Raw genomic sequence first — 20,508 nt, forward strand, 5'->3', positions numbered from 1 at the left:
TCCCGTATCAAGGGAGACAATACTCCAGAGAGACAATATGTTACTTTGATATGACAGTTGGAATAATTGTGAGTTTATTTTCTAGCATTATAATTTGTTTCTCCCAACGAGACAGTAGATTGATCCATTGTAATGATTGAATATAAAAACATAAATATAGTAATTAATTTCAGAATCCTTAGAGCCATTTGCCTTACCAAATCTCCTTTGGGCTGAAGCACAGAGTAAGAATGGTTTCACTATATGGATTTAGAATCCCTTGGCAAGGTTGACACGCAATCAGAGCAGATGCATAAGCACTTGGCTTGGGATCGTATGCCTCTCTATTTGCCAAAACTGCATCGGTACTCAAGGATAATTCTGTACCCTAAATCAAAGATAATTAGTTTAAAAATAAAATTAAGGAAAGCATATTTTACCAATAACCTTTGATTTTACAACAAAAATAAAGCATCGCCAACTTGTCGATTAGCAGAGACTAATAACCTTTTATATGGTTGGTGTTGATCAACAAATTAACTTTTGTTATCTTCTTTTTTTAAATTTAGAGTACACAATTTTTTTTTTGCCAATTAAGGGGCAATTTAGCATGGCCAATCCATTTAGCCTTCACATCTTTTGGGTTGTGGGGGTGAGATCCTCGCAGACACAGGGAGAATGTGCAAACTCCACATGGACAGTGACCCAGGGCCAGGATCAAACCCGGATCCTCAATGCCGTAGGTATCAGTGCTAACCACTGCACCACCGTGCCGCCTAACTTACCTTATCTAAATTAACTTATCAACAAACCTCACGCCACTTCTTTATTCACTCAAAGCAGAAAATCCGGATGAACAACAACTTCCAGAATGTGATCCATCCAAATATCGGAACAAATGGTTCTCCAGAGATATGCCTGTTTTCTCCTACTCTAACACTGCCACCCACCCACACGCCTACCCCTGCCCCCTGCAAAGCATTTGGTCTTATTTCCACATAAACAGGTGGTAGCAAGATCAAAATCTGCATTGCACTCAAATGTTCCAGCTCAGGTCAGGAATTCATTGCACGTAATTTTACACCTTGCCACGTCAATGTGTAAATATGATGTGATACGATGTTGGACATGCACCATTTCAGGAAATTCATGAACTGCACAAATTTTGACATTAATCAGAAATCATTCTTACACATATTTCTCAGAACTAAAGTATCTGATTAACTTAACACCCATAATGAAGTTTTAAATGTACATTCCAGATAGTATCAGTTCACAAAAAACATAGTAGAGTTTCTGATTTGACTACAGTCGTCAAACTGGCCACACATTGTGCTCAAAATTGCTCAAGTGAAGCGATGGCTCCCTCAACCTAATTTGCATACTTACACACACAAAACCTTCCATGAAATACAGGCAGCGTTTTAGGATCCACTTGTTTATTCCTTTCCCTTGTATTAAAAATATTTGATATATTTAAGGGCACTAACCTGGTGCAATTTATCAATACAGCTGAGACAGGGTTTATCAGTAAAAACGATAAAACATTTCCAATATGTATCCAGACCAACACCTGTGATTTTGAGTAACTAAAAATTACTTTAAAAATAAAACCTTTTACTAATTTAACCTTTCCACACTGCTCGGTTTCTTAGTAAATTGCAATATGTAAAATCTATTAAAAGGTGCCCTTGCACCTAAAAACAGTTTAACATCAAGAGCCTCCACGAAGGGCCACAATTGGGCACTATCAGCAGAAACTCAGCATGGTAATTAACTCCACCTGGGAGCATGGCCAGTTTTGTGGGCAAAACAATCCACCTTCCAGCACAATGCTTTTTAAGCCAGAGCAAAAATTGCAGAAATTCAATTTGCAGTAGCCACAGCTTGCACTTGAACTTTGTCAAATATTTTGCACCGGTTCAGCCGATTTCCAGTGAATTGTGCTTGAAAATCCAGAGCAATCCAGTCCCAATGGTGAGAATGAGACTGAAGCCCAATATTCAGTGCACCTTAGGCTTATCCACTGAGGCACTGAGATTGTTTGCTGCAACCCCTGCATGTTCAATTATGGGTACAAACTAACTTTTCCCCTCAGTGCCTCTTCCTATATGACAGACACTAACATGGATGCTGAAAGAGGGAATTATGATATTTTTTTTCTTTTTAAAAAAACTGACACTTTGATATCTGCATGTATAACATGCACAACATATTGCAAGGTCAACTGAGGAAAAAAATAGGCTGGTTGCAGGCTAAAAGATATGTGGCGAAGATGTTTGAGAAGCTGGTGAAGGCTGTCCTCCCAAGCTGCATCTAGTGCACAGGGCGTTGAGGAGGAGGCCAAGGGCGGGGCGGTGCAGTTGGATCGTTTTCATGACAAAGAGAAGATTCTGCGGTGAGCAAAGAAGATAAGAGAATGTACCTGGGAAGGAAGCTTGATGCGTATCTGCCAGGACTTGGGTGTGGATTTGGCCAAGCGGCGTGCTGGGTTCAACAGGGTCAAGGCGGCCCTCTACACGAAAGGAGTGAAGTTCAGGATGCTGTATCCTGCCCGTCTGTGGGTCATGCACCAGAATCAAGAATTGTATTTTGATGCGCAGGAGGAGGCGAGTAATTTTATGAAAGACCAGGGACTGGGAGGCTTGTGAGGACACTGAACTTTGGAGATGCCAGTATGGAGAATACGGGTGTGTATGCCGGGCACATTGTTGTATTTACTATGTGTGGATGTGGATTGGGCAAGTATGTTCAACTGTTTATGGAGAATTGCAGGTGAGAAGTGGTTGCCTTGAGTGGGGCCACCATACTAGCAGGTAGGCTAGTTAACAGGGGTGAAGTGGGGGGACGATCTGTGGAGGCTGTGGGGGGATGGGGTTGATTGTTTTTTGTTTCTTTGTTTATGGAGGGTTGGGGGGAGGGAGGGGAGTGGGGAGGCTGACCTGGGCAGAGTTGGTGTGGCGCAGTTGGTTAAGGAAAGATGGCGGAGGACATCCTGGAGAGTGGGCGAGGCATGGACCTGAGGGAGCAAGTTAAAGAGGGGATACGGCTGATCGGGGCACGGGGAACCCCTCCCCCAACCCAGTTGATTACGTGGACCATTCGAGTGTTGAATGGGCCAATTAAGAGGTCTCAGATTTACACATATTTAAGGGTAGACGTGGTATTTCTTCAAGAGATGCATTTGAAGGTGAGGGACCAAATGAAGTTGAGGAATGGCTGGGTGGAGTTGGTATTCCATTCGAAGATGAGGGGGTGGGTGGCTGCGCTGATCAATAAGAAGATGGCTTTTAAGGTGGAGAGTCTAAATTTGTGATGGTGAGTGGGAGGTTGGAGGGAGGCCCTTGGTGCTGGTGAATGCATATGCCACAAATTGGGACAACGTGAAGTTTTTGAGGTGGGTCTTGGCAAAGATTCCGGACCTGGACATGCACTGGCTGATTATGCGGGGAGTTGCGGGGGGGGGGGGATTTCAAGACGGTGCCAGTCCCCAGGCTGGACCGGTCGTGTCCCAGTTCACTGAAGGTGTCGTCCATGGCAAAGGAGCTGTTGGGGCTTATGGAACGCTTGGGAGGGGCAGACGCATGGCGGTTTGAGAGGCCGAGGGCAAAAGAATTTTCGCACTTCTCACACGTCAACCGATGTACTCCCGGGTTGACTTCTTTGTCCTGAACAGTGCTTCTGGCGGGGATGGTTGGATCGGAGCATTCAGCGATCGTGGTATCTGACCACTCGCCGGATTGGGTGGATGGTGGATTTACAGGTGGCAAAGGGGAGTCCCAACGGCTGCAGTGGTGGGTGGATGTGGTGCTATTGGTGGATTAGGAGGTTTGCAAAAAGATATGGATGGCTATTTGGAACTATGTGGAATGAGAAGGGGGCGGTTTCTGCTTCTATGTTGTGGAAGGCGCTGTAGGCAGTGGTAAGGGGGGAGTTTATCTCAATGTGGGCGAATATGGAGCGGGTAGAGTGGGCTGAGAGATTGAGGTTGGTGGAGGCCATGCTGAGGGTTAACCAGAGGTACTCGCCGGTGCCTGAGAAGGCGCTGTTGAAGGATAGACAGAAGTTTGGACTCGTGTCCTCAGGAAAGGCACTGGGGCATCTGCACAGGGTCAGGGGAGCAATATATAAATATGGGGGAAAGGTCAGCAGGATGCTTGCGCATCAGTTGAGGAGGCAGGCGGTGGCGAAAGTAATTGGGAGGATGAGAGATGGCGGGGGTACAGTAGTAACGGAGCCAGAAGGGGTGAATGGGGTGTTGGAGGCATTTTATCAGCAATTGTATTGCTCGGAGCTTCTGGTGGGGGATAAGAGTATGAGGTGGTTTTTGGATGGGCTGGAGTTCCCGAGGACTGCGGAGGCAAAAGTGCAGGGACCGGAGGCACCAATCGGAGGGAGGTAATAGATTGCGTGGGGTCGTGCAGGCGGGGAAGCCCCCAGGTCCGGAGGGGTTCCCAGCTGAGCTGTACAAAAAGTTTGGGTCGGAGTTAGAGCCCCTGTTAGTCGAGATGTATAATGAGTCATGGTTACAGGAGTGCTCCCCCCCCCCCCCCCCCCCTCCCCACTGCCCCTCTCCTCCCCACATTTGTCTCAGGCTTAAATATTGCTCATTTTGAACAAAACCAAGGATCCGGAACAGTGTGGGTCGTACTGACAAATTTTGCTGTTGAATGTGGATGCGAAGCTGTGGCAAAGCAGTTAGAGGATTGTATGCCAGGGATGATAGGTGAGAACCAGACAGGATTTGTGAAGGAGCTGCAGATGTCGACAAATGTCCAGAGGTTATTGGATATCATTATGATGCCATCGGAGGCCGAGAAGTGAAAATGATTGGAGAGAAAACTTTTGATCGGGTATTAAACTTATTCGAGGTGCTGGGGTGGTTTGGGCAAGGATTCATGGACTGGATTCGGCTGTTATATAAGGCGCCTAAGGCAAGTGTTCGGACAAACAGGGTCAGCTCGGAGAACTTTCGGTTGCACTGGGGGACAAGGCAGGAGTGTCTGCTCTCCCCGCTGCTCTTTGCCCTGGCGTCTGTACCCTAGGCAATGGTGCTCAGTTTCTCGACGGGTTAGAAGGGAATTAAGCGCGGCGGGGGGGGGGGGGGGGGGGGTTTACAGTGCAGCACCATGTTCTTTGTGGATGATCTCCTGCTGCATATTTTGGACCCAGTCGGGAGCGTTGACAGGATCATGGGGATTTGGGGGAATTTTGGTCTCTCTTCGGGGTTTAACCTCAACATGGGGAGAAGTGAGATATTCCCTATTAATGCCCGGTGACAGGAGAGGAGTTCGCGAGCAGAGCTGCCTCTTTGGTTGGGAGAGATTTTTGTTACCTTGGGTACAGGTGATGTGTCCCCGAAGTTTTGTTTGCGTTTCAGAACCTCCCGGTCTTTGTGCTCAAATCCTTTTTTAGGAAGGTTAATGGAATCATTTTGAGGTTCATGTGGGAGGGTAAGGGTGGGCTAAGAGGGTGTTCTTGGAAAGGGATCGAAAGGGGAGGTGGAGGTATGGGTTTCTTTCCAGGGGTGAAGGATAGGTGTGGGCAGTGTGCAGGGAAGCTAGTGAACCGTCTCCATATGTTTTGGGCATGGAGGAGGTTGAGGGGGTTTTGGATGGGATTTGCAGATATGATGTCAAAGATTTTGGGGTTACGGTAGCTCTGGGCCGGGAGATGGCAATATTTGAAGATCCGGGAGTGCAGGTGGCGGGAGAGGCCGATATATTGGCCTTTGCCTTCCTGATAGCCCGGAGACGGATTTTGTTGGTGGGAGTCGGAGCCGCCGAGTGTAGGGGTGCTGGTGAGTGATTTGGCAGTGTTCCTGCACTTAGAGAAAATCAAGTTCACCATTAAGGGGGCAGAGGAGGGATTCACCTCATGGTGGAAACTGTTCATCGACTTCTTTAAGGAGTATTGAGACGTCAGTGGCAGGGGGGGGGGGTCTTTTTTCCCTGTTCAGGTTGGATTAAAAGTTAAAAAGGGCGGGGGCAGACTCCAGGCTGGCAGCGGGTAGAGTGGTGTAAGGATGTTTTGATTGTCTGATGTTGCCGTGGTTGGTTTTTGTGTTTTTTCTTCTTTGTTATGTATATATTTGAAATATGCTTCTAATAAAATGTTTTTCAAAATAAACTTTGGATTGTGACCTCGCTCTTCCATCTCAACCGTTCTTTTAATATCCTGTACATTTTTTGTTTCAATGTAAAGTTCACTCCCACCCTGCCCAAACCTCCCACACCAGGCCACCTGTGCCTTCTTCTTAAGTTTGCTACATCTTTGTTGTAACCTCTCCCGGTTATAGTATTATATCTGATACATTATCCCTCTCTTTTAGTTCCGATAAAAGGTAAAACAGACTCAAAACAATAATTCTCGCTTTCTCACTCCACAGATTTTCCCGTATTGCGAACAACCACATCATGACTCCCCTAATCTACATAACCTGAATTCATTGTGTCCATTCATGAACATACTTTGGTGCCACCTCTCTCTACATTTTCTTCAATAATGGCCATTTAATTACTAGCAAGGACCTTGCCATCTATAATATTATTGTGGACAATGACTGACATCCTGGCTTTGACTGAAATTCAGCTCGTGAGAAGTAATATCTTGTGCCAAATTAAGCCTCCCTCCCGGCTATATTTACCATGCCTATCCTGCCTAAACCATTGTAATGGCAGCATGACCCTCATCACAAAATGATACCTTATTCTCCTCCACTATTTCTGAGGAATCCCCTCCTTCTTTGAACAATCTTACTTTCTGCCACCCTTTAAAACTATTGGTCTGGATCTTCAGACGAATGATAATGATTATGGGATTGGCACTGTGACGGAAAATTGATGCTGAGCCTGGCTTACCATAAATACACAGCAGTGCCTCTCAGACAACTCCGTCAAAGCAAGATGGAGTTGGCGGAAGACAGGACATGGCCTCTTTTTTGCAGCATTAGCTGCTGTACATACAGCAACTTTAAAGGTTCGGTTTGAATGTTATTGAATGGATGAGTAAATGAATGTTGGTGGATGGGTGAATGGATAGGCCAATGGCCGAAGCCAGGGCGCGATGTAGGTGAGATGTCCCACATCGGGTGGCTCCCGCCTAGAATGTTGTAAGAAGACTGAAGTCTGGTCCCAGGGAAATTCTGGAGGAATACAAAAAAGAAGAGAAAGAAGTTTTAAAGAAACTTGGTGAAAGTTTTTTTTTCCTTTTTTGAAGGAAGAACTTTTTGTTTTTCTATAAAAAGAAAGATTGAAGAAGGAAAGAAGGGTGAAAAAAAAAGGAAAAATAATAAGTCGTTAAAGGATGCGAAAAGCAGCGACGAGGAAGGGAAGAAACGCAGGCTCACCGTTGAATGAGAGGTCCGGCAAAAGTGCTGACAAGATGGCGGATGCCGGACCGCATGGTGGGGCCGCACTACTTACAGTGCAGAAGATGACCGAGGTGATGGCGGTGAAGCTGCAAAAGCAGTTTGCGAGGCACATGGAGGCTTTGAGGAAGGAGATGGCGGTCGCATTGAAGTCATTGGTGGAGGAGGCAATCGCCCCGGTGAGGGTAGCTGTGGCAAAGACATCGGCCGAGGTGAGAGTGCAGGGCGAGAAGATGAAGGAAGTGGAGGAGGCCGTGTCGCAGCACATCGACCAGTTCACCTTGATGGGGGACGAGCTGCGGAGGGTGGTGGAAGTCAACAGAGGACTCCGAGCAAAGCTCGAGGACTTGGAGAACCGCTCAAGGCAGCACAATCTGAGAATTGTGGGCTCGCCCGAAGGGACGGAGGGCCCAAGGCCAACAGAGTACTTCGCTAAGAAGTTGGCGGAGTTAATGGGGGAGGGTGAGAACCCCTCCCGGTACAAGCTGGACCGAACTCATCGGTCATTAAGGCCAAATCCAAAAGGGAATGAGCCGCCAAGAGCAATAATTATCTGCTTCCATAAGTACTGCATGAAGGAGAAGGTGTTAAGCTGGGCGAAGCAGAAGTGCAAGGTGCAGTGGGATGGTGCTGGAGGCGTTCGGGCAAGTGAAGGCGGCACTGTACAAAAAGGGGTGCGATTTGGTATGGTATACCCGGCAAAGCTGAGGGTGACGTATGATGCCAAACACTTTTATTTCGAGACAGCGGAGGCGGCTGAGGCGTTCGTGAGGGCAGAAGGCTTGGGTCAGACATGACGAGCGGAGCTGGAAGAGAGACTGTGGACTGTGATTGGGGAGCTGGAAAATGTATAAGTGCTATAACTTTCTTTTTACTGACGTGTATTGTAATTTACTCCTCTTCACATTGTTACAGAGTTCAAGTTATTAGTTGGGTTGATTGACATTCTGTGTTGCGAAGGTTATATCTTATTTTAGTGAATTGTATGGGTTGGATTGTTGTTTTTGCTTTCTTTCTCTGGGACTGGGTGGGAGGGGACGGTATATCTTGGGGGCAGGGGGGGGTGGGGGGGAGCCACCCGCACTAGCTAACTAAAGTCGGTTAGCGAACAGAGCTGACATTGGAGCCTGGTTCGCAGGTTTCGATGGGCCTACGAGGTGAGCGGGGGGGGGGGGGGGGTGGGGGGGAAGGGATTGATGTTGGGAGATGTTTTTTCGAGAGGAAATGTAAGGGGGTTTTTTGGGAGGGGGGGGGAAGAGGTTCGATGTTAATATAGGATAGGGGCGGGTCAGGCTCATGGGGCAGGGCCCGGTGGTATGATGATGGTGGATAAGAAGGGTGGGGGTGACAGACCCCCAGTTGGGATAGTCACGTGGAACGTGAGGGGGTTAGGAGATCCGGAAGAGGTCAAGGGTGCTTGCGCATCTTAAAAGTTTGAAAGCCGATGTAGCAATGCTGCAGGAGACTCACTTGAGGGTGAAGGACCAGGTGAGACTTAAAAAGGGCTGGGTTAGTCAGGTGTTTCACTCTGGATTTGACGAAAGGGCTCGAGGGGTAGCGGTAATGGTCAGCAAAAGAGTACGTTTCCAGATGGAGAAGGTGGTGGCAGATCAGGGGGGTAGATATGTGACTGTGACAGGGGGGCTGGAGGGGGGGTTAGTGGTGCTGTTAAGTGTATACGATCCCAATTGGGACGATGTGGGATTCACGAGGAAGGTGTTTGGGCGCCATCCCCGACTTGGACACAAACAAATTGATAGTGGGGGGGGGACTGGAACTTGGTGCAGGAGCCAAGGTTGGACAGGTCATGGCCGCGCTCGCTGGTCCCATCAGGGGGGGGCGAAGGCTGGGCTAATGGTGGAAATGGGAGGGGCGGACCCTTGGAGATTTCTGCACCCGAGGGAACGGGAATACTCGTTTTTCTCAGCAGTCCATAAGGTATTCTCGCGGATCGACTTGTTCGTGGTGGGGAAGGCTTTGCTGGCTAGGGTTAAGGGGTCGGAATACTCGGCAATTGCAGTGTCAGATCATGCTCCACATTGGGTGGATATGGTACTGGGGAAGGGGGTAGTGCAGAAGCCGGGGTGGAAAGTAGATGTGGGACTTTTGGAAGACCAAGGGTTCTGTGACAAAATTGAAAAGGTAATTAAGGAATATGTAGGTTTCAACTGTATGGGTGAGGTGTCGGAGGCAGTTGTCTGGGAGGCTCTAAAGGCGGTGGTGAGGGGTGAGGTGATTTTGTTTAAGGCCAGGGTGGACAAAGAGGAGAGGTTGGAGCGGCAGAGGGTAATAGATGAGATGTTGGAGGTAGATAGGAGTTATGCAGAAGATGGGGACCCAGCGAAGCTGGAAAAGAGGAAGGAACTACAGATGAGCTTTGACCGCCTTTCTACCAGGAAGACGGTGCGCCAACTGAGATGAACAAGGGGTGCAGTTTACGAACATTGAGATGTTAGCAGGTCAGCTCCAGAGGGAGGCAGCGGTAAGGGAAATTGTTCAGGTGAGGGATAGGGCAGGGAAGTTGGTGGTGGCACCGGATCTGATTAAAAAGGTTTTTGAGGAATTTTATGAAAAGTTGTACAGGTCAGAGCCACCTGGAGGAGACCGGGAGATGCAGGAATTTCTAGATGGGTTGGAGTACCCGAGGCTAGGGGAGGGGGACAGGGCTACATTAGAAGGAGCAATAGTGGAGCAGGATATAAAGGATGCGATTGGGAGAATGCAGTCGGGCGATGTGGCAGGGTCCCGGATGGGTTTCCGGTGGAATATTATTAAAAAATTCAAGGATAAGCTGGCATCCCTTGTTGTGAGTTTCTTTTACTCTGTCTTTTCTGTGGCTCTGTCCCAATTATGGCAATCAGTGAGTTTGTCATTCCTTTTATGTCATCTATGGCGGAATGCTTAGAGTCGCCAGGTATCAAATGATACCACCACAAGTTTCAACCGGCTATCGATCAAAGAACCAAACACCAGTTAGTTAGTTCAAGGTCAAGGGTACTTTATTTACACATAATTAGTCATGCAACATAAACACTACTAGTTAACTACACCTGTCAACTAAGACAACCTGTACTTAACTTCGGGCACCCGGCTTAGGTCAGGAAACAGTGGCCGCTGTTCGATTCTGGATCTCTCAGGTTCGAATGAGTAACTGCTGCTCAGCTGGGCTCATCCGTCTGGTAGTCAGCGTTGAACTTGGACTTGCTTCTGGTGTTGCTGCAATTGGAGATGGTCGTGACCGGGGTACCAAGGCCAAGGGAGAGCGAACATATGGCAAACTCTTCTTCTTATACTTGGGGGGGGGGGGGTTTCGCGCTCTTTTGGGCGGTCCTTCGATTTGGGCCTTACTAATTGGGTGATCCCTGATCACTCCGTTCGATTCCTTAGCCAATAAGTGGGTGGGGATCTGGATGGCTGGGTGTGTCCCAAGCGGTCACTGACCCCCTTGTTTGCGTTTCCCTTGAACAGGGAGTGGCGCTGAAATTTCTGGGACTGTCCCGGTTGCTCAAGTACCAGTCCTTTGTTTTGGTGAAGATGGGCTATCACATGCTAATCGGCCCCATTACAATACTAATTGGATGGAGGTTCGATACCGTCTGGACTTCTGGCTTACGAATATGCATTTCAGGCTCTGAGCCTGCCTGAGTCTTGGCTTGTCCATTTTATCCACCAGACTTTGCGAGTTTCTCTGTACTTGGTTGGAAGTGGCCATCCCAGATGGCTACACTCAGTCCTCTTGATCCTCAACGCGAAGCGTGAAGGATCACAATACTGGGTCTTCTTTGTTCTCTGAAATGCCGGGTACCCTTAACCACGGACAGGTTCTACTCTACTCTGTCCTAATAGTCCAAAAACATTTACCTAATTTTCCCCAAACAACACATGTCTAGGAATTTCTAGGGAGCCATTTAACATTCAGTAAAAAGGGGAACCTCTACCTGTCTCTAACTAGACTACACTCATGCTGCTATTTAACAATTAAAGAACTTATCTTACAATACGAAAAAAATCCGATAGCAGCATCACATTTCTTCCTATCACTAACATTCACATACAGAGAAGTAACTTTATTAATAAAAACAACAACCGCGGAATTTATGAAGGAGAAAGTTTCAGAAAGTGTGGGGTTTGCTGGAATCCGAGGAAGGGGCTCTAAATGTGTATCCTGGAGGGCGGGAGGCTCTCCTTATCCATTTTCGCAATCTAATTGTCTGAATGACACTGTACAATATGGCTGTCACTATTAAGGCTTCCACTGTGTAGGACAGGCAATACCACTTGACGAGCTTCTCACACCATGTGGGGGTATCAGTGGCTGGGTGTGTGTGTGTGGTGTAGTGTCCTGGCTGGGGGTGTTGTGTTGGGTGGTCGTGTTCGGGGTCTGTGTGGTGAGGTGGGTAGAGGTGGGTAACGCGCGCAACTGGGCTGTTCCAGCGACGATCATGATGCCGATCATCAGGGTCGTCTTCATCTTATTCGGGCTTTCCTGCGCCGTCGAGTATCTTTGTATCTTCCTAGGGGAACAAGCATAGTATCTGCTTTAATCGTGTTGTTTAACATCTCGTATGTCTGTCTGTTTCTCCTCAACTTCAATTTCCCATTATAATCGTCACCACATGTGACTCCCTCATTTTCTTTTAAAAACCACCATTTGCGGAGACAAGACATCCGGAAAAGAAATTCTGTGTCACAGCGCGAGCACTCTCGCAGCGTGTGGTCGACGGGCTGAGTGGGCGGACAATTTCCCCGTCCTCTGCAAACTTGTTTTTCTAACCAAATGTTTCTGACATGTAAATAGTATGTGGGGGATAGCAACTGAAGGGTTGCCGGAAAGGGCAAAAGTTGTGGCAAAATGCATTCTTTAAACCACAGGACTAGAAAAGAACAGCAAAAGAGTTTCAAAAACAAGTATCCGAATGGGGTGGTGCGTATGATCCGTGGCAGGGCAAGAATGGGTGGGATCCCCGGGTAGGGCGGTGATCAGTGCCGTTGCTCCACTCCCCGAGCTTGGCTGACCACATGCATAGGGGGTCCTCAGGCAGGGCGGGGATAAGTGCCGTTACTCCACTGCCTGAGTGACCTTCCAAGTGTGGTAAGAAGTTGTAACAAAATGGGCTCCAGACAAACTTGTTTCACTAACTGCCATGTGGCGTCGGAAGAGTAATTATGAGTGCATCAAGAAATTTGGTGTGAGACCGAAAGAATAAACTGTATCAAAAACTTTAGTGAGATCAACACAAATAGTCGCACAAATAACAAACATTCAACATTTAAAAAATAACAAATTAAAGAAAGAAAAGCAGACAGGCTCCATCAGAGTACAGGACAACGTAAATCTCAATCAGTTCTTGACTCTCATCAATTGGACACCTCAAGATTCCATTTCAAAAAGATTTGCAAAGGGGTTACCATGGTGAGAGTCAGACTCGGAGTTGTCACCATCTCCCGTTCATGGAGTTTGCCTGCTAACGCGGCGTGTGCCGATGTGGGATCCATTTCATCATTCCTCGTCAGGCGACAGGAATTGTCACGGTGCCAGTGCTTCATGTTCCGTAGGGAGGTTGCAAGGGGGCCGTCGCTATCGTCGGGTGGCGGGTCAGGTTCCGGTGTTGGCAAATAAATTGTTTCAAAGAGGCTGAGCGTATCGTGGTCGGGGTCTCTGGGCATGAAGTGCCTGGGGCCTGGTTCGTGGGATCTTCTTTCAGGTCTCTCAGGGGCTTCAGTAGTGCTGTCGCTGTCACTAGCAGCCAAATCAAGCGTCAGGGTGAAATTTGATTCTGGGGGCGTGGTCAAGGTCATGTCTGTGGACGTGCTGCTGCGGCTGGGGGAGGGGGAAATTGGGTTGTCAATGGGCGGGTCCTCATTGTCTGCCATCGCCAATGAGAGGTGGTGCGAGTGGCTGCACTGCGTTCCGTAAACCTTAAGCTGATTTACATGGAACCATCCTGATTTTCCGTTCGGATACGTGATTTTATAAACTGAGGGGCTTACTATGTCCAAGATTGAATAGGGTCCTGCAAATTTAGGGGAGAGGAATGAGCTAGGGTTGTATAAGGTGATCATGACTTGCTGTCTGACTGTATACTCTTGTCGGGTGTACTGTCTTATCAAAGCAGGCCTTACTCTGCTTTCGCTTAGCGCCTAGTCGAACAGCTGCAGCGAGCTGTGCTGCTTTAATATTCTCTACCATGTGCTGGACTGCTTTCTCATGGGTGAGGGCGGTGATTGCGGGGCTGGCCAAATCAAGTCCGAATAAGTATTCGGTAACCTACATGTATCGTCCGGTCATGAGGGTATGGGGGATATATCCTGTTGAGCCCGACACTGTGTTCCTAATAAACATCAGTGCGAATGGGAGCACCATGTCCCGTGTTGTGTTGTGCTGCTGCACCATTTTCCTAAGTGTGTCCTTTAGCCTCCGATTCATGCGCTCCATAATGGCGCTGGACTGCGGGTGATAGTGGAACTTTTGTTTAATCCCAAATATCGTCATCAACATTTTTCATGACCCTTCCCGTAAAGTGGGAACTTTGGTCCGACTCAATACTACGGGGGAGTCCCCATCTCGTACAAATTTGCTCTTTTAAGATCTCCGCCGTGGACTTGGCTGTATTTGTTCTCGAGGGAAACGCTTCGACCCATTTCGTAAATGTGTCTATCACCACTAACACATACTTGTATCTATTTCTGCAGGGGGTGGAGGCGACCAATGTAATCCAATTGAAGGTTTGTCCACTGGCCATTTACAGGGCGGGTGTGGCGTAGCTGGGCTTTTATCGCATACCTATCGGGATTGTTTTGAGCGCAAATTAAACAGTTTTCAACGTAATGGGACACGGCGGTTTTCAAATCAGGCCACCAGCAGAGGGGTCTGAGGTGGGCAAGGGTGGATTCAATCCCTTGGTGTCCATGTCCATCATGGAACTTACAAATTATCTCATTCCTGTCCTGGGTGGGGACTATATAAATTCCATCTTTTAAAACGATTCCCTCATGGACCGTCAAAGAATTCCTAAACTTTTCGTCGGGAGCTGGGAAGTTCTCTTTTAAAATGTCTTTTAAAGCTTCGTCTTCGTTCTGTGCCTGGGTTAGGTCTTGGATGTTGGTCTGTGAGACCTGAACTGCGTGTACTGGCGCACTCTCGGGGGGTTGCCAAAAGTGGCCATGTCGTGAGCCTGCCTTCGCTAGGGTGCCTGCTTTCACATTACCGGGTGGGGAGGAACGATGGTGACTTCTTACTTTGACGATACCGTAGTTCCTGCCTTTAGCTGTCTGAAGGATATGTTTGAGCAGTGGGGCTGAGGGTAGAGGTTTTCCATCGGCGGAAATAAATCCTCTCAATTCCCACAGGGGTAGGAATTCCGTCAGGCTGTTGCAGACGTACAAACTGTCCGAACATATGTCTACAGAGGTCGGGAATGAATCGGGGTGCTGGACAATGTAAGCGATGGCTGCTAACTCGGCTGCCTGCGAACCTAAGTGTCCAGGCAACTTTAAAGCTATCTCTTCTAAAGCACGTCCCTGCGCGTCCTCTACATAAATACCACACCCTGTGATCCTTTTCCCCTCAACGACTGTGGAGGAGCCTTCTACGTAAATTCTCAGTGCTTTGTCTGTGGGCTGGGGTCCGATACCTGTCTTTCTTGGTACCGACTTGGGATCAAAGGGGCCTGTGCTGTGCGTTGGGGCTATGATCTAGCACTCATGTGGGGTTCCTGCATAATGCAAATTATCGGCCAGAAACGTGTGCATTTTAGTCCGTTTTACAGTGATGTCGCGTCCCTGTAGGAGTATGGTCCATCGCGCTGCTCGAATTTGGCTTACTGTGCCGTCTTTTAGTCTGCCGTCCGATAAAAGCTGTGTCGGGGTGTGCTCGGTCAAAATGGTTACTGGGTTGAGTCTGGTTATGTACGAGAAGTACTGTATCGCCCATAAAACTGCTAACAGGTGCCTTTCACAGGCTGAAAATCCTTGTTCCACCGGATCTAAGACTCGTGAGGCACAGGCTACGGGTCCTAGACGATCGTGCCTTTCCTGCAGGAGGATGGCCGAAAGGGTTTGGTCTGTGGTCGCTACCTCTATCACGTATGGGGAGTGGGGATCTTCAGCTTGCAAAGCGGGGGATGTGCTCAGGGCACGTTTCAATGCATCCACGGCACCCATGTGCTGTGGAAGCCATTTCCATGGGACCTGTTTCTTTAGTAGCTCGGAAAGTGGGGCTGCTTTTGTGGTGAATCCGTCTATATGGTTCCGACAATATCCAACCAGTCCTAAAAATGACCGGAGTGCTGTAACGTTTTGGGGCAAGGGCAAATTTACAATGGAATCAATGCGTTTGAGTTCTATTTCACGCTTCCCATGCGTGATGATCATACTTAAATATGTGACTTTTTCCTGAAGGATTTGGGCTTTCTTGGGGTTAATTTTGCATCCAATCGTTGTAAGGAGTTCTAATAATTCAGAATGAAGCAAGATATGCTCTTCCTTGGTGTCAGTCTGTAGGAGCAAGTCATCCACATACTGAACAAGGCATTCAGGGCGGGAAAATTTAGATAATCCGTTTGCCAATTGTCTGTGAAAAATGGAGGGGGAGTTGTGCCTTCCACAAGGCTTCCACGTCCATGTGCACTGCTGTCCCTGGAAGGTAAACGCAAATTTATACTGGCATGCTTTGTCCAGTGGTATGGACCAAAAGCCATTACTGATATCTAATACTGAAAAAAATTTCGACTGGAGTCCCTGTCTCAACATGGTCTCGGGACTTGTGGCAACAGTGGGGACTGCTAGGGGAGTCACTTTGTTCAATTCTCTGTAGTCGATGGTCAGACGCCATGATCCATCGGGTTTTCTTACTGGCCAAATCGCGGCATTATTTGTCGATGCAACGGGACGAATCACGCCTTCATTCAATAAACTTTGAATTACCTTGGCTATCTCTCCCTCGACTTGCTGGGGGAAGCTGTACTATTTCTGGGGCTTGGGATCGGGACCTGTAATGTTTACTACACCGGGGATTTTGCTGCAGTCGTGCTTGTGCTGTGCAAATGCTGTTTTATGTCTTTTCAAGACCTCTCTAACCGCTTTGTCTGCAGTAATGGTTTGTGGATCAAACCAGTACTCTCCTACTGAGCTGATTCTATGGGCATAATCTCCTACTCTGAGTATGGCGGGGGCTCGTGCTGCTCTAGCCATTTTCCATATGCATCGGTTGACTGGGTCAAATGAAAGGTTGTGTGCGCACATGAAATCGATGCCCAGGATGTGTTCTGCTGCCTGGGGCAAGTCTACTAAAACAACCGAATGTTTTGTCCTAATATTACCGAGCTGAACGTCCACAGGAGCTGATGTGTCCCTGCTGGAGGTGACCTGTAAAGCCACTAAGGATAATGGTATCCGTAGTGGGCCATATCTCCATCTGGTACATGGTGGAGGAGTTTAACGTGGTTCGGGATCCTCCTGTGTCCCAAAGGAACTCAACGGGGTATTCCCGGACTGTGCCTGAAAATACCGGTCTTCCGGACTTATCCCAAATGGTATCGCAGACCCGAACACCGTCAATCGGTGCCACTCGTGGCCGAATTATCTGGTCAGGTGCTAACGCACCTAATGGGTCGGGTATTGTTTCTGGGGAGTGAGCGTTTGGGTGCTGATTCCTTTGCTGCTTCAGGGGGGGCTTGACATTCTCGGGCGTAATGTCCTTTCTGTCCACAATTATAGCATTCCTGTGTCTTGGGGTGCTGCGCTGTACCTCTGCCTTCATTTACCCATGCGGTGCCCTTACTGGGTTCATTGTGTGCCCTTACTGGGTTCATTGTGGAGTCTACTCTCTCCTGCTCTGTCTTTTTCTGTACAGACTGTTCCCAAGCTCTGGACAATCGTTTCAGAACCCACACTTCATTGTGTGCTGGATCTGAGGGATCGTAACTGGCACATGCCTTCTGTCCTGCCTATGTAGCATGGGATACCAACGTACAGGTCCATTTGGCCGTATTGTCTGCTGATAAATGGGCGCGGGCTAACTCACCAAATACAACAGTAAAATGGATCCAAAGGCATCCAGCAAACGCTGTTGGATGCTCTCCCTTTTTCTGCCTGCATCGGTTGAGTCCATCTACCGGATCTCCTCTGTTATATCCTATGGCGTCTAAAATGGCCGTTTTCGTTTCTTGGAGGCGACCTCCTCCTACATTTTGTGGGTCGGGAAGGGCTGAACTAACTGAGGGGTCTAAGCACATAACTATGAGCTTAACCTGTTCCGGCTCGTCTAAACCATACATGAGAGTTTGTTGTTTCACTAACTTGAAAAAGTGATGTGGGGTGGAAAGTATCTATCTTCTCGCTGGCATCTCGTAACTGGGTGATAGATAATGGGGTGGTGTACGCGAAATCGGGTTGGTCTTCCGTGGTAACCCTGCGCTGTGTGGTAATGGGATTCATTGGGTTGGGTGCTGCCTGTGCAGTCGGTGATGCGGGCGCCTTTCTTTTCAGGGGCCTGGGGGGCTCTATTTTGATTCTCGGTCTTGCTTACGTACTGTTGGGCCGTTGCATTGAGTTCCTGCCAATCGGGGCCATCTTCCTGGTCTAGCTGTGAGTCAAAGGTGTCTCGAAACCCATTTTGAACTGATAGCAGGGATTGCAACCTTGCAATTTGCTGCCTGCATTTGGCGAGGTCCACCGAATTCTGTCGCTGTTCCGTGGTGGAACTGTGGAGTGCTCGGAGGGCTGCTTTTAAATCATCGCACTGTTTCTTTAACTGCCGTACCTGATTCACTTACCAATACAGCACATTGTGTGTCCTGGTAGGCCTTATCGTATTGGATTTGGAAGCTGCTAAGGAGGGCGAGACAGGATTGACGTGCCCTCTTGACATCATCCATTTCCTTGTCCTTCGCTGCTAACTGCTCCCAGAGCTGTACATTTAATCTCTCACTTTCACTTAAATCTCCCTCTCTACTTTTCTTCTTCTCCTCTAGCTGCTTGCGGAGCGTCCTCGCGACCTCCTCTGTGCCTCGCAATTGTGCCAGACAGGACACGATTGCCATCGGCTTACGAACCTTAATTATGGATCTCGGTCAGGCTGTCTCACCAAGTCTGTCCTATGCTGCCAGGACCTGTCTCTTCATTCGCGCAAAACTCAGACCATAGGGGCCATCCTTTCCCCTTCAGGTATCTCCGAATCTCTTCTTCCCATACGGGACACTGTTCTGATCTAATGGTCGCTGCGACCTCGGGCTCTTGTGGATGCACAAGATTTTACATTGCCTTCATGGCCATCCCTACAAATACTTTTGACTCCCGGCAATTTGGAACAAAGGGGAATAAATCGGTGGTGCAAACACGGGTACAGCTCAAGCTATTTTCCGGTTTACGCAACTCCCGAAAGTTTCACGCAACAAAATCTATCAAGGTTATCTTATATCCCTTTGTTAGTACACATGCAAGTTACACACTTCTGAATTCTGGATGTTTGATCGATACTGGTTTCGCTTGTGGTTTCGTTTACTTTGCCAATTTGGATTCTAATTCAAATGCTTTTATGGGTTCTCTCGGAGTGACCCAGTCACTTCTGGGTCGAGTCCCATCAGATGTCGCCAATAACTGTTGTGAGTTTCTTTTACTCTGTCTTTTCTGTGGCTCTGTTCCAATTATGGCAATCAGTGAGTTTGTCCCCTTTCTTTTATGTCATCTATGTCCGAATGCTTAGAGTCGCCAGGTATCAAATGATACCACCACAAGTTTCAACCGGCTATCGATCAAAGAGCCAAACACCAGTTAGTTAGTTCAAGGTCAAGGGTACTTTATTTGCACACAATTAGTCATGCAACATAAACACTACTAGTTAACTAACCTATCAACTAAGACAACCTGTACTTAACTTCGGGCACCCGGCTTAGGTCAGAGGAACAGTGGCCGCTGTTCAATTCTGGATCTCTCGGGTTCGAAGGAGTAACTGCTGCTCAGCTGGGCTCATCCGTCTGGTAGCGGGCGTTGAACTTGGACTTGCTTCTGATGTTGCTGCAATTGGCGATGGCCATGACCAGGGTACCAAGGCCAACAGAGAGCGAACATATGGCAAACTCTTCTTCTTATACTCGGGGGGGGGGGGGTTCGCTCTCTTTTGGGCGGTCCTTTGATTGGGCCTTACTAATTGGGTGATCCCTGATCACTGCGTTCGATTCCTTAGCCAATAAGTGGGCGGGGATCTGGATGGCTGGGCGTGTCCCAAGCGGTTACTGACCCCGTTGTTTGCGTTTCCCTTGAACAGGGAGTGGTGCTGAAATGTCTGGGACTGTCCCGGTTGCTCAATACCAGTCTTTTGTTTTGGTGAAAATGGGCCATCACATGCTAATCGGCCCCATTACAATGCTAATTGGACGGAGTTTTGATATCGTCTGGACTTCTGGTTTATGAATATGCATTTCAGGCTCTGAGCCTGCCTGAGTCTTGGCTTGTCCATTTTACCCACCAGACGTTGCGAGTTTCTCTGTACCTAGTTGGAAGACGCCATCCCAGATGGCTAGACCCTGATGGTGGGGATGTTTGAAGAGGCGATAGGGAAGGGGGTGTTGCCACAAACTTTGGGTCAGGCATCGTTTTCCCTGTTGCTAAAAAAAGATAAGGATCCGACGGGGTGTGGGTCGTATAGGCCCATATCACTTCTAACTGTGTACGCAAAAGTATTGGCGAAGGTACTGGCGGGTAGGCTGGAGGAGTGCCTCCCGAAGGTGATAGGTGTAGATCAGACGGGGTTCGTGAGAGGTAGGCAGCTCTTTTCAAATGTTAGAAGGATTTTGAACGTCGTTATGGCGCCGGCAGAGGGGAAGGAAACAGACGTGGTTGTGGTATTGGACGCTGAGAAGGCATTTGACCGGGTAGAATGGGGGTATTTGATGGCAGTTCTGGAGCGGTTTGGGATTGGACCAAGATTTGTGAACTGGGTAAAACTACTATATAAGGATCCGAGGGCGAGTGTTCGCACAAACAACATCAGCTCAAGATACTTTTCTCTCCACCGTGGGACTGGGCAGGGATGTCCTATGTCCCCCCTGCTGTTTGCACTCGCGATTGAGCCGTTGGCCATCACAATAAGAAGTTTGTGGGTATGGAAAGGAATAGTGCGGGGGGGATAGAGCATAGGGTGTCCTTATATGCCGATGACT

The 20,508-nt window shown here is 48.3% G+C and overlaps 1 protein-coding gene across 1 annotated transcript in view; it reads right to left on the minus strand.

Moving 5' to 3' along the window:
- LOC140428025 (cilia- and flagella-associated protein 47-like) overlaps positions 1 to 20,508 on the minus strand; it is a 1,060,448-nt gene that overhangs the window by 983,623 nt on the left and 56,317 nt on the right. Inside the window, exon 6 of the mRNA XM_072513997.1 lies at positions 198 to 367. Coding sequence (XP_072370098.1) covers positions 198 to 367 — 170 coding nt within the window. The remainder of the gene's footprint in view (positions 1 to 197; positions 368 to 20,508) is intronic.

Source organism: Scyliorhinus torazame, chromosome 8 (genome assembly GCF_047496885.1).
Source record: "Scyliorhinus torazame isolate Kashiwa2021f chromosome 8, sScyTor2.1, whole genome shotgun sequence".
Classification (NCBI taxonomy): domain Eukaryota; kingdom Metazoa; phylum Chordata; class Chondrichthyes; order Carcharhiniformes; family Scyliorhinidae; genus Scyliorhinus; species Scyliorhinus torazame.